General features: G+C 41.2%; 1 protein-coding gene across 2 annotated transcripts in view; it reads right to left on the bottom strand.

The window, feature by feature from the left end:
• Positions 1-19,301, bottom strand: part of npnta (nephronectin a) — a 72,505-nt gene that overhangs the window by 45,384 nt on the left and 7,820 nt on the right. The window contains exons 2-3 of one of the 2 annotated variants that reach the window (XM_050043389.1): positions 15,416-15,516; positions 5,770-5,820 (exon numbers count right to left, since the gene is read on the bottom strand). In XM_050043389.1, coding sequence (XP_049899346.1) covers positions 5,770-5,820; positions 15,416-15,516 — 152 coding nt within the window. The remainder of the gene's footprint in view (positions 1-5,769; positions 5,821-15,415; positions 15,517-19,301) is intronic. The other variant, XM_050043390.1, reaches the window with a different exon arrangement.

Below are 19,301 nucleotides of genomic sequence, written 5' to 3' on the forward strand. Positions count from 1 at the left end.
AGCCCTTAAAGTTGGGGGACTGTGTGAAGAAATGGTTGTAATTCCTACACGGTTCATACTACATTTTTGAAAAAAGCCTTAAATGAAAGCTGAGAGTCTGCACTTTAAGCAGGTATTCATTGTTTCATTTAAAACCCATTGTGGTGGTGTACAGAGCCAAAATGACGACAACTGTATCATTGTCCAAATATTTATGGACCTGACTGTAGCTCTCCATACCAGCAGGCGGTGATAGTGTTTGTCATTCAGAGAGGGAAACCGGAAGGCGGACAGGAAGGATTTGAGACACTAATTAGTTACCACAGTGTTTTAGCAGCTGGAGGCGCCATTTTGAAACTGTTTTTAATGAGATTGAAGTTTTCTGCAATCTAGGCGCCTGGTGTTTTTGCTGCCAGCTCTGAACTTCTTGAGTTTAAAAAATAAGTTCAACTCAGAGCGGAAAAGCACCCAACGTCATCTCTTTTTTCATCATCTTTTCCCATTGTCCAATCGGAAGATTTGAGAGGCAGGCCTTCTGTGGTGTCACGACAACAAGTTTACAGTTGGTTAAAAATGGAGGAGAAACGGCCATTATCGAGGGGAAGCTCCTGGACCAACTGGTGGTAAACCCCTTGATCCATCCTCAACTACAAACTGTGTCTGCTAAAGAGCACAACTGGGTAGAAAAAATAATTCCATCATAATGCTTTCCCCACTTCTGTTTCTCTTCTCGTGAGCTGAGCTCAACTGCCAATCAGAGTCATTTCACACACAGATAGGCTCCACTGTCTCTGACATGGACTCAATATGCTGAATTGGCCGAAAAAGAGGGCCAGTAAGAGCTAACAGTGCGGGACTTCTACCCTTTCTAGAGTGACAGATGCTCACCGATGGCCTATCACTGACCAATGGCCAACCAACTACTTCACAGATTTCCAGAAAGTCCATTTTGACCAATAAATATGTGCTTCTTGAGGTCTATCAGAGGCTAAAACACTGCACAGTTGTTATAATGCCATGAGACAGTTGCTGGAAATCAATCTTTTGTCTTTAACTTAGGTTAACCTTTGTTGCTATATGACCCTTCATTTATTTGCCAGAGCCTCCAGCATCAGGACACCCACTCTGCCAATGCAGTCTTCTCATTGAAATAAAAAGGGGGTCATTGTCAGTTTGAACAGGACCTTAGCTTGTGGTGTGTGTGTGTGTGTAGCATCACCATAAAGCATTATCATTCTGCTTGTGCATCTAAATTGTGAGGCGGAACCAGATTTTCTGTTTCTCGTTTCATCTTTTAGTAGAAGGAACATTTATTTGGGTCGAAAGAGATTTTTCCTGCGTTTTTATTTTTTTGCAGAACACTTGGAATCATTCCTACATTTCAATATGCTGCATGGTCTACTGCCATGAACTCTTGACCACATTGTGCACTTGCAACTACATTTATATTATATACAGTATGCAAGTATCAAATCAAAGAAATCCTGCATAACTAATGGCATTGGGTATGTTTGCATTGAGTTGTGCAGCCTTGTGGAGATATTCACTCTAAAAGTATTTCCCTCCTTTAATGATCTTTATAAATGGTAGAAATAAGGTGACCAACCTACTGAAGAAACGGGGGTTGAATAATATACTGTATATGAAATGCGCACTTTCAGAGTTAAGTTACAATCTGAGAAATTTCCATTCATGCACGTTCAGCTTGCAAGGCAGGAAGGACATCTTAAACTCCTCAGGTTTCAGTCTGTAACATTGTTCAAACTGAATTCAAAAGGCACGGAGGAATGTGATGAATCCTTTAACTGGAGTCGATAACATCTCCAGACTCATTCCACTTTATTTGGCTATGTAATCAAATAGAAAGAAGCTATTGTCAGCCCACTTGGGGAGGCCTGCGATATGAGCCGTGTGTTAACACACCAAGCAGTCAAAGTTCACAATTACAAATTAAAAATGGCCCAATTTGTTGGAGGAAAAAGAAAAAGAGTTGTACTTTTTTGGACTTCCTTAGACCTTGGTCTGGTCAGCGGATGCAATGAAAGAAGCTTGTGATGTTGTTAGTTAGAGAGAAGCCAAGTGGAGGGCTTTTTGTTATTCGCCTGCATGGGGGAGGATTTGATTAGCAGGATCAGAGGCGGCCATCAACAGGCTTTGCCTCTGAGGGTATTTTTAAGCCTCTGGCCTGGCAGAGAGATCAGGGAAACGGCCAGCGTTCATTAACCACAGCAGAGGACGCGGAGGGCTAAAAATGGTCGTACCAGCTGGAAGGCCAAACATAGCATGTATGACCCTCGTTCCATGAACACCATCAAAACATGCCGAGTGATGACACACTTTCACTCTGGTTTACATCAGCCATTCCTCAGGACAGCACGCTGCTGCCACTGATGCAGATTCTTTTGATTTATTGGCTGCTGATGGATGCCTGATGGTAAACACAAAGGGAGGTATTATTTTTTTAATTGACACTGATATTGCGTATGAATATTTATACCAGCTTGATGCATTGCTTCATCAAAGTGAGATGGGAAAATCATTACTAAATCAATTACAAGTTGCATCATCTTGCAATCAACCAAGTAATTACCTACGGCTGCTTGTAATGGTTATTTCATTATAGGGTTGATTTGCTGATTGTTTTGTTTTGTTATCAATCAATAAGAGTTCTCACAGACCAAGGTGACATCTCAAAATTGCTTCGTTGTCAGACCAAGTTCTAAACTCAAAAGTATTCCGTTAACAATGATGTAAAATACAGATAAGCAGAAGTTCCAGTGTGTAGGCTTTAGGGGGATATACTGGTAGAAATAGAATATAATAAATATGTTTTCTTTAGTGTATAATCACTTGAAAATAAGAATCGTGTTTTCATTATCGTAGAATGAACTGTTTATATTCACATAGGGAGCAGGTCCTCATCCACAGAGTTCACCATCTTCTTACAGTAGCCCAGAATGGACAAACCAAACACTAGCCCTAGATGGGGCCACTCACATTTTCACGTTTGGCCACCATAGTTAGCAGCCTCTCTGAGACTAGCAGTGGGTGCGGTTACATGATGGCTTCTCATTCAGAATTAAATAAATCTGATCATTCGGAATTAAAGTCTTTCCAGGTAGTTTATGTGGGAAATATTCATTCCGAACGAGGGTTTACACGAGAGATCAGTTTAATCGCCTTTATTTGGGTCCGCGCAAGGTTTGGGGCAGGGAAGGTCTCTGATTGGATAGGGGGCGGGGCGGATGTTATGTGTTTACGTTTACCGGAAGAAAACACTGTAGTCCTCGCTCCGGATAACAAGACGCTTGACAACACCGTTCTTAGTGCCTTTTTCGGACTTGTTTTGCTTATATTCTTGAAGCAGCAGTACGACTTCAACCTTGTTCTGCTAATGCTTCATCTGTTGAGGAGGAGAAGGGAGGTAGAAGGTCGAAGAAGGGAGATAGAAGACCGTGCTTTGGCAAATGGAAACAAGTGAGTGCAACGAGTCCGACTGCTCTATCTCAGCCCTTTGCTATATACGTCATTGCGCCAGACGGGCAAGGAAACGAGCATGCGCAGAAAGACCGGAATGAACTTAAAGAGGAATGAGTGTATACAAGTGCGAGAAATTCTTTCATTCTGAATTAGAAACTGAATATTCCAGCCCCTTACATCGGAATGAATTTTCAATCGCATTGGCCATTTTCATTCCGAATGAGGTGTTTAGAAGATCACTTTTAATAGGAATGAACTTTAATTCCGAATGAAAAGGGAATTAAACTGTCCATGTAAACGCACTCAGTGTTGGAGAAAACGTTTTAACATGAAACTGCTTTAACCTGGTTTGAACCAGTTTAAATCACCTGATTCATTTGTTTTGGAGATGAAGAGACTTCTGTGGATAATCCAGCTTCGGTTGAAAACTTTCTGAACATCTGGATCTTAAGTTATCAGAGAAAAAGGGCGAGCACACATTAGCAGGTGCTGGGCTAGCGGTCTGTCTCGAGCAAACCGAACAGCGTCGGAGAAACACTTATTTGGAACATGAAACTGCTTTATTCATTATTTTTACTGGTTTTAATCACCTGAGGCCTGAACTGCGAAGCAGGATTTGGAGTTAGTGAAGGGTTAACTCTGGGTTTTCAGTATGACAGAGCTGGTTCTGTTTTTACTAGAATAAATCATGCTATACAGCTAACCTGGTCCAGAGCAGGTTAACTTCAGAGTATCAGATCACAACCCGACCTCTAGCCAATCCAATCACTGAAGAAAAAAGTATCCATGGACAAAAGGCTGGAGTCTCAGTTTAAAAAAAGAGTAGCCTAAACACATGATTTTAACAGGATTTTACTTTATGTAAAGTTTATTTTAGTCGGCAGTGATAGTGTTACTATGTTACACTCTGATTCCTCCAAATAACATGAGACACCTGTGTAGTGAGAGCTGGGAATACTCACACACTGTTAATTGGCTCCTGTTATTATAAATGTCACATTCCGGTCAGATAGACCTCATCAGTTATTAACTAGGCTACTTTTCCACCTGTTAGTATAGTAGCAGAAACAGTCTGGTGTTACTTTAAAGTGTTCATCACACAACTTAATAGCATAAAATACTCTATATTAATGTCACTTATAGTCTACATGCAATTTAAGACACGGCCAACAGTGACTTTTACAACAGTACTTTCAATTTTTCTACATTTCCGTTGAAAGGATACAGAGTATCGTTTACATCTCACGCCACTGACATTTTACTGTCTCATTGTCGCAGCTGCTTTCAGTACTGTTTTTTCTCATATGTTATTAAACAGCCTACTTCATTCATGGTTCTCATGATGTCGCTCGCAATTAACACCCCAGCCTCTTTCACATGACCTGGTGATGACCAGCTTTGTGGTATCCGTTATCCAGATGGGCAGTGTTAGGGTTAGTCAAGCCAGATAACAAAAAGATACCCTGGGTAAGTTGACCTGGCTTCGTAGTACAGTTTGTTTGTTTTGGAGAGGAGGAGACCTCTGTGGATAATTTGGCTCCTGGTAAAAAGATTCCTGAATAATAAACACTGAAGGAATTCTAACCCGGAGAAGTGTCACCTGGAGTCTGCAGTCCTCACCACTACATGCCACTAAATACACAAATAATCCTATCAGAACTGTTGATTGCCTAATCAATTAATCAGTTCATCATTTCAGTACTAGTGTCCAGATGCGTACTGTACAGAGGACAGATCATGTGGGGTCTGAATTTGCTCCAGCTCGTTTGTATGCAGTGGAAATGTCATTGATCGACCGGGTAATGTCATGGTGAATATTTCATTTACCTAAGTGATGAAGTATGATGGCATTGGCATTCTCCACCTGACTGTTTTCTGTGTAGTTATGTATGCAGAGCGTCTCCAACCACAGTAAAAGCCTCGGTTTTTACTCTGCGCCATACGCATGGATATATTACTGATATATTAATTTAAAAAAACATTATAGATTTCAGCTTTAAGGGCTTCATTAGTATTCTAAGAGGTCGACCAGAGGAGCGGTTGAATCTTAATGAAACACTAAAGAACCTCAGCATAATTCATGTTAAGACACGGCTCCAGGTGAAATCAGGTCTGCAGAGTGTAAGCTGTTTGCACACATCTGAGGCTGGAGGGGAGAAGATGGCCGCTGCCAACGGGTGTGAGGTGTTAGTGGTGTTGGGTGGGGGTGGGTCTGGCTCTATAAATAAGTGAGTGAGCCCAGGATTCAGAGGATGTGCCCCCAGCAATACATGTCTAGCAAGATTATTTGGAGAAACATGTGGAGCTAACCTTGGGGCTGGCATCTTATCCCGGCTACTCTGTGAGTTAAGGCGAAGAGAGCTGCAAAACAAATAGCCAAACAAACAAAGGTTGCGGGCATTGTTTAGTGTATGAGAGCAAAGAAAATAAAAAATAAACATGATGTTAGAGGGCAGAGTCTGGTCATTTTGACAAGCAAACGGTCCTGGAAAAAAAATGAGAAACACACACAAACACACTCACACACAGTCTGGAGTTCTGGAGTCACACATATTCCCAGTTGCCTCTGGGTCGTCGCCACATTTTGAATGCATTTACATTTGAGTTTTTAAAATTAAAATGATGTCCAAATAAAACCACCGTCTCCGGGGATGTTCTCTTATTTCTGAAAATGTGAACTACATATTCTTTATCACTCTCATCTAAATTGAAGTGAGTGAACCGGTTTTCTCTGTGAAACAGTGAGATTATAATTCTCTCTTAAAATTATGCCACAGCGCTGAGAGATGAAAACACCGCCGGTATCATTCAATGAGATCACAGTCCTGGTTTCTTCAATATTATGAAAATAAATGCCGCAGCTACCTGGCTGTGAACAGACATTATATTTTTAAATCAGCTCCGTTTCAAAGTGCCTTTAAAGCTGGAATTGTGTCAAGTAATTTGAAACATGTGCCTTTTATTTCCGCATATATTCCCTCTAATTTTTACGAGCAAACCCTCCCATTTTGTTTTCACCTTATTACCTCAGGCAGATGAAAAGGCACACTTTTAGACGAGCCTTTACAGCCCACTGATCATGAAAGAAAGCGGTGCAGACAAGGAAACCGCACAGACAATCATGATAAAGTGAATAACTTAAACTGAGATATCACTTTTCCACTTTCATCGCTCACTTGTTAGCTCGAATTACCAATTCAAAAGTCCTGCCTTAATCCTGTCCACACCATTTGTCGAAACAAAGACCGCACTCAATCAAACTAAATCCCAGTCTCAGTGGATTTGTAAAATCCACCAGGATCGCTGAGGAAATTATAATGTGTGATCTACTTAATATGGAGGTGATATTCAACCCAGTTCTGTTACAGTGCAGAGAAAATAAATCTTTCTGCCAGAGCTGTTTTCAAGTCTTTTGGAAGACTCAAATTAATTGAAAACAAGTCAAGCCCTTTGAGACATCAAAGCTGTGCAGCCATACAAGGTCTGCTAGTTACAGTCTTATTGATGTTTAACTGTTCCAGCACTTCACTTGTTCAAAACCTGATTTGAATGTAAGTCAAGTCTCGCAACAGTCAAGTTCTGAATCCTCATCTCTGTGAGCACAGTATCAGTCTGAACATGATCTAAGCCTACCTCCAGACTGAAGTGTTCATATTAGACGACTCTGCAAAACCCAAGATTACATTCAATGACATAAAAATGATCATTTGTATATCAATTACTGACTATGTGTTACCTTAAATTTGTGGAGAAAACATTGCTTTTCTCACATGCCTTCGCAGTGAAACGAAGAATCCAAAAATTGAGAAAATTCTTCATGAATCGGAGTAAAAGGAGGCTGCGTAAAACAACAGCAAAACAATATCAAAACTAGGGCTGGGTGATAAATCGATTTTATCGATTAAAGGGATAGTGCACCCAAAAATGAAAATTCAGCCATTATCTACTCACCCATATGCCGAGGGAGACTCAGGTGAAGTTTTAGAGTCCTCACAACACTTGCGGAGATCCAAGGGGAGAGGGGGTAGGAACACAACTCCACCTAATGGAGGCTTATGGCGCCCCAGATTCAAACGTCCAACTCCACCTAATGGAGGCTTATGGCGCCCCAGATTCAAACGTCCAAAAACACATAACTGAAACCATAAAATATCTCCATACTGCTCGTCCGTAGTGATCCAAGTGTCCTGAAGCCTCGACATAAAAAAGTTGTTTGGAAAAACGTCATTTGAAATGTTTTTAGGCTCATTGTAACCTGTAGCTCTAACTGCCTATGCCTACTATGTGTTTTTGGACGTTTGAATCTGGGGCGCCGTAAGCCTCCATTAGGTGGAGTTGTGTTGCTAGTGGAGTTGTGTTGCTACCCCCTCTCCCCTTGGATCTCCGCAAGTGTTGTGAGGACTCTAAAACTTAACCTGAGCCTCCCTCGGAATATTGGTGAGTAGATAATGGCTGAATTTTCATTTTTGGGTGCACTATCCCTTTGATTCAAATTTGTAGTTTAGGTCGATTTGTTTTAATGAAAATTGAGTTTCTCTTTAACATCCGCCACCGATGCTCCCCACTGGGCTCCCGTAGTCCAGAGTGGGCTCACCCCCCCCCCGGCACGCTTGATACACCTACAACATGGCAGCGAGCGGGAAAGAACTCATTCCCAAGAAAGGGAATATGTCTTCAGTTATTTGGAATTGGTTCGGTTTTGTGGCGTCAGACACAGAACAAACAGCACCCCGCTGTAAAGTGTGTTTGAAGGCAGTACTACTAATTTACTGCAGCACCTCAAACAGAGGCATGCTGCTGAGTGGGAGAGGTGTTGCTCCCTACGAAATGAACAAGACCGCAGCAGCCCCAGCACCGCCGCCAAAAAACAACTACCGTCTTGAAAACATTTACAAACTGTATTCTGTATAATAAGAAAGCAATCACGGATGCAATCGTGATGTATATTGCAAGAGATATGGTGCCATATATAACGCAGAAAATCCGGGGTTTATTCACATGCTGAAAGTTTTGGACCCCAGGTACGTGCTACCTGTTAAAACTTGTCATCTGCAAATCGATTTTAAGTAGGGGGGAAAAATTTATTTAAATCGGGAATCGGATTTGTTGTGAAAAAATCTGAGATTTTTTTTTTAGGCCATATCGCCCTGCCCTAATCAAAACATCAGTTTACAGACTTTTACACAGCTTGTTTTGTATAACCCAGGTCTCAGTTATCCAGTCATATGCTCAGTACTTCCCAAACACATACATTATAGCTAAAACCATTTAAAACACAGTCTCTCACATGGACAAGTAGCGGGCCTGGGCAAGCGCTTGCATTTTAACTAAGCTTAATGGAATGCACAAGCAGGTAACAAACGCACATTCTTGCCCAGGCGCGCTACTTGTATGCAGAAGTTTTAAATGTGTATGCACGTGTTGAAGAAACACTGCCCATACAGCTGGTTAAACAAGACTTGGATTATACTGCATGAGTTGAGTGAGTGTAAACGGATGTTTAGATGTAGTTTTGCTGTTGTTAATTAATCAAGAATGGTTGCTGTTTTTGGATTCTTCACTCAGCATGGAAGAAAATGCTTTAACAAATTCAGTGTAACATGGGGTGAATAACTGATACAAAAATGACTTTGTGGCTGAAGTATTCCTTTAAAATATGCAGTCAAATGCAGTCTTGGGTTTTGCAGAATAAAGCTCAGCATAAGTTCAATCAGGAAGACTTTCTTTGTGTTATATCCATTCACAATTCACCCTCTATCCCACTTCCACCAATCAGCTGACTATGGGTGTAGCAAATCAAACTTCGATCCACTTCAGCCATTCGTGTTGCTGCTGCCAAACTTTACATCTGTTCTCCTCTCTGCTCCTGTCAACTGTCATTTTAGGTGGAATCGTCACGCCATAATCCAACCCATTCACCTCTAGTCACCTTATCCAGAGCCCAGGACAAGCTCATTAAAAACCCATTCCTCTTCACATTCAGATCCTCATCTCCCTCTTCATCTCATCTCATCTCATCACCACCACCAGCGTCTAGACTCCACGGGGGGGGATCCCTAATCGACTATGTCTTTACCACCCTCCTGAAAATGGTCGCCAAAGACTTGCTCATTTCACATGCTCATGTTAATTAATATTCTTTTCTCTCAGAACAAGTCTCTCCTGATTGAAATGGTCTAACATCAGCATTACTGCCTGGAGAAAGTATTCCTTAATTCATTTGAATACTGGGCTGTATAATCGTTGTTTCTTTAGTCAGTTCCCTCCTGATTTCCACAGTAAAAGCCCAGACAATTTTGCTTTTCAGAACATCTAATATGGATGAAATTAGCTCCAAATCAAAGTCAGTCTCTTTTACAGCCTCTCAGGTCTTGTATCACCTGATATCAAATGTAGTAAATGATCGACGCTCCTGTCACGACTGCCTGAGTGGACCATTTGGATGCAAACACTAGCGGGATCAACTTGATTAGGCAGTTTTCCATCTTCATCAAGAGCGTAAAAGATGAAGGGTATTTTTTTTAGTGTGATTACTGTTAACTGTATTACACTGGAAATGCAAATATTCAAATGCTCCCAGTGGCAGTAAAATGTTCATGATGGCAGCTGGATGGAATAAGTAGCTTCAAGTGTGGCTCTGCCTGCCGGATGGCCTGTCAGAACATTATAAGTGGAGCTTCAGTCTACTATAAATCTAAAGCTCCTCTCTCTCTTTCTCCATCTGCCTGGTTTTCTCACTTGTCTCCCTCTCCTGACATCTCTCCCCCTACTCCAGCAGCAATCATCTCTAACTCCTTACCGCTAAACTGTTTCCCTTACACCTCAGGATTTTTTTTTACTTTCTCCAACTTTAAGTCCTCTCTCACACTCTCTCTGTTCTGGGAGCTTTTAAAAAAAAAAGGGGAATCAAGGTTGATCCATTAAGTTTCTCATTCTTTGAGAGAAGTCTCACAAACCGATTGCTGAGCTAGGTGGCTGAAAAAGCCACAATCCAACAGCTCCAATCTAATCTCTTCCATCGTCACGAAAAAACTTACCAAGACCTGAAATCTGTACTGACTGCATCCTCTCACACACATGCAGACAAAGGTGCACACACCCATGATTACACTTCCTTTCTTTCCCAAACCTTCAACCTCGCTCCTCTAAGGTTTAAATCAGCACCTTACTGACTTGATGGAATACTGATTGTGGACTAAAGTAAATGGATTTGAGTTGTGCACCCAGGCAGGAACATTTGGAAGCATTAAGGCAAGCACTCACCGAGTGATTGAACTCACCGAACAGATTTGGTTTAAAAAAAAAAAAAAAGTGATGAAGTGAAAGTACTTTAATAGCTTGATGTGGTGGTTAGGCTCAAAATTAGCTCATATTTCTGGGCTCAACATGGAACAGGTGGGACCCCAGAGCAACAAAGGAAACATGTTCACACACTGCTGTTTGGCTGCTCGAGCAATTGACGCAACATGACTTTTTTTTTTAATGTGACTGTGCTTGATTTATCACCAAAATAAATGTCACCTATTATGTATCGTCGCCCATCATTTCTAGAGGCAAACACATGAATGTTTTGTCTCGTGGAACGGTAACTACGCTGCAGCATGTGCTGTGGCAATTTTCGTTATTGTTTGGGTTTTAAGTGAGCACAATGTGAGCACATGAATCATGTCTCCCCCCTGATCTAAGCTTCTGTCATAATAAAGTCATCTTCTTTTTTCTCGTCTTCATCCAAAACCCACATCTATTCCACCTGGATTTTTTTAAGCATGGGGAGCTGTAAAGGCAGAGAGCCCAGTACAGATGCACTGGGAGGTACTGGGCATTGAGACTGCTGACTCCTGCCAGAATTACTGCTGAGTCTGGCCCCGTGTTCAAATAAACACTATCAAATGATACAATTGAGCTGTTTGAGTAAAACAGTGCTGCTTTTGCCTAAATCATTCCAGCACAGATTGTGTAGTTCAAGTGTCAGCGCCTTGGGAAAAGGTAGGAGGTTTTTGAACAAACTATTGTAAAGAAAATAAAAAAAATAAATAAGAAACCCCGTTAATTTCCAACCATGAAATCAAGCCCCCTCCAGCTACAAGTCTAGGTCTGTCCCATAAATCATTAGCATAACTTGTTTTTCTGACTCCAAGCGTTTATGTAAGAATAAAATTATCATATTTTGTTTCTAATAGAGATGAAGCAAGAGGTGGATAAAAAGCAGATTTGTCTTGCAAAGACCTAAGGTTAATCTGGCTGAGCTAAAAGGAATACAAAACACTGAGGCCGTGAACTCAAGTAATACTGTTTGTGTTCTCTAGAACAAAATAAGAAATCTTGCAGCGCACTTCAACATTAAGTGAAAAGATGGCACTCTGCCACTTTTACATGAAATCGGAGTAAAAAATAGCAACGTATAAAGAAATCATTTCGCCGCACCAGCACAGACCTTGGGCCCCAACAAGCAGTGTGTGACATGTTTCCCACAAAAAACACATACACAACACAATAAATAAACAAAAGGTCAGCTCTAGCATGATGAGCTTCACTGCATAAGAACATACTTAAAATATGGTCATTTCAGCAATGAAAAACACAAAATGAGTGGATTAAAAAAACATTATGTAAACAAGCTTTAAATGTGCTGCCAAAACCATCATGCAGAGTCATGAACCTCCTTTGGCCTTCTTCACAGCAGGAACTCAACAACCTATAGCATGACACTTTCAATAACCTCAAGTTTTAAGAATTTGTAAAGCCTTGGCTCTGCTTTGTGTTTCACCGTGTCTATTAAATCTCGACATATTAGATATGCTTTGCTGAAAAAGGCAACATTGGATATACTGATGAAAAAGGGAAGAGACGTGCATTTGTTGGACAGACAGCGATAGAGAAATGCTGACATTGATTTTCTTTCACTTTTATGTAAATTTTAGATGAGAAATTTTAAGTTAACAAAGACAAAGACTTTCAAAAGAGGATGGAAAACATCAGAAGCTGATTTTGAGTAAATTAAAGGATCTACTTGTGAGCGCTACAGGTCTGTGGGGGAAAAAATGGGCATCTCCAGTGCCAACGACAAAATGTGTCAATCACAATGCAAACATCGCCAGGTTACTCCGACAAGTGGTCGTAGGAGTGAAACGCTGCTGAGTTTGTTGTTGACTCACTGTTGTTATTGTTTGTTGACGAATTGGCTTGACTAATTATAACTAACTTGCACCCCCTGACAGTATCTGGAACTTGGATTTAGTATCTCCCCCTGAGTACAGCTAAATTGTTGTTTTGGGAATGTGGAGAGCTGTGGAAATGAAACCAGAACCTGTGAAAGTGGGTTAAAGCAGTACTTTTACATGAAATATACTTAAAGCTGGGGTAGGCGGTTTTATTTTTGGCATCCTTGGGCAAAAATCCCAAAATAAACTTTGATTCAGAGGTCTGGGGGAACATTTCTTCTTCTGTAACTCTGCTTCAGGCTTTAGAAAATCTAGCCCATGACCGGAGCTTTTAGCAAATCACATGTCATTTTCAGAGACAGCAGCTGTCAATCATGTCAGTCACTGCTGGTGAGCTGTGGTCAAACTGTCAAACTAGGCAGCACTGATCAATTATCAGTCAAGAGTTTGTTACTGCATTACCTTTGTCTTGCCTAAGTGTTCTCAGAAATGTGTTTTAGTGTACTGTTTAGCTGTAAAATGAAAACGTTTGTGACCTGGCCACCATGTTGTATACAGTCAAGCTGAAACACAGGACCGCCCACCTGCCAGAGCAAACTTTCTCATTTTACAGCTAAACAGTACACTCAAATATGAGCATTCAGCAATGCATTAATAGAATGTTGAATTATATCTGGTTAGCATTGCCTAGTTTAGCAGTTTGACAGCACTTCATGACCACTGACTGACATGACTGACAGCTGCGTTAGAGGCTCCTTCGCTCTGATTAGTTGTTTTTGTGATTATGTAAATGCCATTAGGAGCACTATGAGGAGGCAGAGGGGGCTGATTTTTTCACATGATCTGCCTCATGTACTTCTGTCAGGATATAGTGACAGTAATTAAAAAATAACTTTTATGTCACATTTGCTAAATAAATGTACCCACCAGAGATGCACCTATTTATCAGCTGAACATCAGTATCGGCCAATATTCTCCTTGTTGACTGCCATCAGCTGCCAAATAAGATAACATTCACCATTGGTAGTGGCCGATGTTTTTCTGTTGTGTCACATCAGGCTAAAAAGCAGGGCTTGAAACAGCCAAAAACTTTAATTAATGAGCAGGTACAAGAGGAATGCAATGACTGTTTGGCAAATAGGTTCTGTGGTCTCAATGCTGTGTGAGGAGACAGTGAGTAGCAGCCGGCTGGGACTAACAGCTCACAGAGATTGCACTGAGGTACATTATGATGCGTTTAAGATCTATTCAGTAAAAATAAGTATTGGGCAATGGTAAAGTATAATGTACTAGTGTTGCACAGTATACTGGTACCAATGGTAGACCGTGGTACTAAAACAGCACGGTACATATGATACCATAATGTTGGAGTATCGTAGTACCACAGTACCTCACGGTACCACTACTGTGGGATAAGTTCAAAGTCCAATTGCAAGAGGGTGAGCGTCCATGCGCCGTCCAATAACGGCGCGCGCTGGCCACCTGGCACTCAATATTCATTTCTTTTTACTTGTAGGTTAGATTTGTTTATGCTACAGTGATTTCTTTTCCACAGAGCTCTACGGTGCCAGCATTTTACTCCACGCAAGATAACGGTTTACCGGTGACGGAGAAGCCCGGCTCCAGGTCCAGTAATTTCCTCTTTCGTTGGTGTCATGACTGCCCATAAGTACCTGAACAGCCGAGCCGTGGCGGCACATAGGTATGTGACGTGTCAGAGGAGAAACGAGCCGTTCACATTTCTCTCTTTGTGGCAGGTAACGGTCCACAAACCTTACCGCACATAAGGGACTGTTAGAGAGGAATTACAATACATAATATAAAGAGTAAAAGCTTTTGAAGCAGTTACTTTTTTCATGTGAAAGGTTATATTAAAAGTCGTTTCCAAAATCTGAATGATTAAATGTTTGCTCATATATGGGTAGGATAATGAAAGACTTAATTAATTACTTAATTTTTTTTAATAGTATAGATGGGAAGGTAACCAATAAATATACTTCTGAAAATGTTTCACAATTCCTTCAAGTTGCGTGATGTTCCTGCTGTGAAAAAGGACTATTTATGTCTTAACCCCTTCTTGATTAAACCTCCAAGGCAGCAGCTACACCAGCACAGGCACCAAGCCATGCAGAGGATTTGACATTTGTAAGGCAACTGGCCAGATCTGAAACCTATGTTAGTATATTCACACCTCCCTGGGTAGCATTACCGGAGAGCAGAGGGTCTTTGCACAATGTAAATATGTAGGAAATGTGACGTGTTAATATTTCATAGAGCTCATGTGATACAGGCATGTGGTCATGACAGCACACATCCTCTGAATCCTCCAAGCAGCGTTGCTGAGTATAAAGATGAGTTGAGGTCTGTGCACCTGACAACACCATGGGTTGTGTTCACACGGCTCGTTCTGGCAGCGTTAGCCTGCTTGTTTTTGCACAGTAGTAATCTATAATCAATCTCCCATCTACCCTTGAATGTGTCCACCTGCAGCTAGAGTCTCTCCCTCATTATGGCCACCCACAGTGTGAATACAAATGCCAGCCCTTCCTCCGGTCCAACCAGCCATTACCACCAATCTTTACTCAAAGATTGTCCCAGGTGTGATGCTCCATTAGCTGTTTGTGTTTCTGTTGTGACAATGTGCATGTGTGTGTGTGTTTCCCGAGCCTGTGGTAACTGTGGTAGTGCTGCACCATCTCCTATGTCTAATAGCATCTTTGACCCCAGCTTGAAACCTTGCAACCTTGTTAGCCCTGTTTGCCCCCAGCAGCAGCAGCAGGCACGGTGGCACTCACGCTGGCAGTGACCCCAGGAACGGCGTGTCCATCCCCAGCAGCAGTCCACTCTGGCCCCGTATCGACACAGGCCGTTGGATGAGGCCATCTGCCGCGGCCACCTGTGAGGGGATGACATAATTAGTTCACAGCCAATTAAAATGTCTGAATGAAAAGCAGGGGTCTTTTCAATGTTGTTTGGAGGGAAGCTTCAAAGCGTTCACATGATTCATTTCATTTTCCTGCTGCAGAGAGAAAAGGCTGGTGTCAAGTTTTTCTTTTGCATGAATAAAAGACACTTCCATTCTTTTGACCTGTTTAAGGATTTCTCTGGGGAGTTTTCATTGTCTGAAATGAGAGTCTAAGGATAGAAGGTGTCGTGTTGTACAGATTGTAAAGCCCTTTGAGGCAAATTTGTAATTTTGGGTTAAATATAAATAAACTTAAATGAACAGACTTGAACTGACCAATTTGGGTCGATGTTTTTAAGTATATAAAAGTTCTGCATTAGCACTGAAGGGCCCAAACTGTCACGTGCTTTGCTTAAAGGAACCGTGTGTAGGATTTAGTGGCATCCAGCGGTGAGGATTGCAAATTGCAAGCATGAACCAAAGTTGAACTCCTAGTTGGGATTTCTTTAGTGTTCAATGTTCAGGAGGTTTTTACTGGGAGCCAAATTATCTGCAGAGGTCTCTTCCTCTCCAAAACAAATGGACCAGGGCTCTCATTTGTAAAATAGTGCGCAGGAACCATACTAAAACTGCACGTACAGACAAAAGCCAAAAATTGCGTGTGCCAACATTTTTTTTAAACAATTTCTACAATTAGGCTTCCACCTCACCATCTGCGTCGCCAATTTCCCATCTCCATATGTTCGTAATCATGGGCCATCAAGTCTGCTTTTATAGATCTCAACTTTTGCATGGGAAGTGGCGTACGCCTCTTTTAGGCCTCATTTTGTGTGTACGCAATGTTTATAACTGTGACCCCAGGTGATAGATACAGGTTAAAAAAATTGAATAAAGCAGTTTCACATTACAAATCAGTGTTTCTCCAACACTGCTTTCCCTATACCTCCTAATGTATGCATACCTTTTTCCTCTGATAACTTAATGTATGCCCGTCTTCTTCTCTGATAACTTAAGATCCAGAAGGTTCATGAGGTTTTCACCAGGAGGCAACTTAGCCACAGAGGTCTCCTCCTCCTCAGACCCAGTAATTTTAATGGGTAAAAACACTGAATAAAGCAGTTTCACATTGAGAAAAAAAACAGCACTTTTCCAATAGTCTTGCCATGGAGGGGCTGAAAACTACGATGGCTGATGGCAGAGGCGAACCTAGAACCAGAGTTTGGTTTGTCTGTTCTGGGCTGCTGTAGAAACATGGCAGTGCAATGTGGGGAACTCCATGGATGAGGACCCACTCCCGATATGTAGATTTAAATGTCTCATTCTAGGAAAACACAACCATTCTTCTCATCAGGTGATTATACACTTAAGAAAACATACTTCTTACATTAAATTTAATTTCTGCCTATATATATCTCCCTAAATTCTACAACCTAAAACTTAAAATAAACTTAAAATTGTGTTCCAGGATGACGTCTTTCGGCCCTCCATTTCTTTTTTTTATCTGACAATCAGTCCAAAACGCAAAGATATTCAGTTTCCTGTTATATAAGAGAAAGAACAGCAGTAAAAAGTCACATTTCAGAAGCTGGGGCCAAGAAACATTTGACATTTTTCCTTGAAAATCGAATCAAATATTACTACATTTTATCAAAGGCTGAGTTTTCACCGCCTCCCTATAGCAGACTATCTTTGCGTCACGGAAATAAAACTGATAGCACATCAGATCGTGTTGGTTTGCACAATGTCAAGCTGGAGACCCGTGTTGAAAGCCTGCCAGACCTGATTTAAATTTTGCCTTCAGTGTGCATCAGTGCTCTCACCATTCACATCCGAGAAGACGACATTACTGTTGTACTGATTATAAGGGAAACAGATTAGAAGCTACGTGCGCTGCCTGGTGCCCTTGAATATACTGTATGTTTCCTATCGCCATCTATTACATGAACACATGTCGACAGTATGTGTCACTGTGCCGTGTGCTGAGAGACTCCACAAGACAATTTTCATGACAGTGGAAGATAACATCATCCCTGCTACAGCGAGAACATGCAGGTATTAGTGTTTATAGAGATATAGGTTATTTCCAAAGCACTGCAATTCCTCTAAGAGAAATTACAGCCGGATGTTTTTGTTACACCATGTTCTATTCTGCTCAGAGCGAGAAATAGCTTCTTGGCAGACAGTGCATGTGGATTACCTTTTTATCTGTACCAAGGCTCACCACATATTTATGGAGAGAATAGGGTGAAGGAGTGAGTCCATTTAAGGATACTGATGAAAATCCAAGCTGCATACTTTGAGAGGCTGGCTCTTAGATGTTAAAATCTAGTGAATAATAAATAAATAGGAAGCAAGGATATAACAAGCTGGGTGAGTTTTTATACTCTACAATAAGAAAACTATATATCTCCTGAAAAAAATCAAGACTACTCTGTCATTATCAACATTACGATGATCTGAGCTGACTATGCAGGTAAGTAGTTGTACAAAGGAAACCCTGTAATCTGGTTGCAAAACAAAGGAGGAATTTTATTTGATATACTTCCTTCTAACAAAAGACGCTTTCTTCCGTGCCTCGGTGACAGAGTGAGGTTGTTGCTCGGTATTCAAGGCACATCCTTTGCCACTATCCCTGCCTGTTAGTGTCTCTATGCCAAGATGAGGAAATGCTAATGCTTGCCCCCGCTGCCAATCACCTCGCTGGAAAAAAACCCAATGGATGCTAAGTGAGAGTGGCAGATCCAGGGAAAATGTTTGTCTGCTGCCTGGAAAGCAGGGAAGCAGTCAGGCAGGGAAAAGCTCCAAGCACACAGTAAGAGAAGGGAAGAGAGGAGAGGAGAGGAAACAAAGGAAAGCAAAGGAAAGAAAAAGGAAAAGAAACAAAAGGAAATGTAAGCAAATAAAAGAGACTGAAATAAAACAAAAGAAGAGGAGAGCAGGGGAAATGAAAAAGGAAATGAAAGACAATGAAAGGAAACAAACGGAAAAGCAAAAGAAAGAAATACAATGAAAGAAAGAGAATAAAAGAAAGCAAAAAAAGGAAATTAAAGACAAGGAAAAGGAAGGAGCAGAAAAGAGAGGGAAGGAAAAAGAAACAAAAGGAAACAAAAACAAAAAAGAACGAAGGGAAAAGGACAGGTCTGGACAGCAGCCAGGTTTATATGCCACTATCTCTGCAAATGACATGTACCCACCCACACACCCCCACACACACATGCACAAATATGGCACCTGCTGTCCCTCCATACTGTAAACGTGTTAATAAAACAAGGCGATCGCCGCCTGTGGCAAAAATTCCCCTCTGAATTTGCAGGATGGTGACACTTTTAAAAACCACCCGACAACTTCCCTTGACATTTCAGTGATATTTAAAACTGGTGATTCCACCCCGATGTTCTTGTACACGTTCTTCTTCTTGAATTTATTCATCAGTGTGCATATGGTAATTATCATCTTAGAATATGGGGGCATGATGTGGGAAGAGTTTATGCTGCTACGGGTGCACCTGCTCCTGCATAACCCAGTGATCTCATATCCCACTGCAGTTATATGACATTACAAAGTCATCATTGCACCTGATGACTCCCAGTGGAAACCTACTTTTGCCAGGTACATCATTACATTTAACAGTTTACAGAGGAGTGTGTGGGTTAAAAAGATATTTTGAATTCCAGAGCTCCATCGAAATGTCAAAAAAAAAAAAAAAAAGTCATAAGTCCATGTTTTGTTTTGTTTTTGTACACACTAGGGGGCCGTAAACCTGCACAAATAAGACA

This window comes from Epinephelus moara, chromosome 5 (genome assembly GCF_006386435.1).
Source record: "Epinephelus moara isolate mb chromosome 5, YSFRI_EMoa_1.0, whole genome shotgun sequence".
Taxonomy (NCBI): domain Eukaryota; kingdom Metazoa; phylum Chordata; class Actinopteri; order Perciformes; family Serranidae; genus Epinephelus; species Epinephelus moara.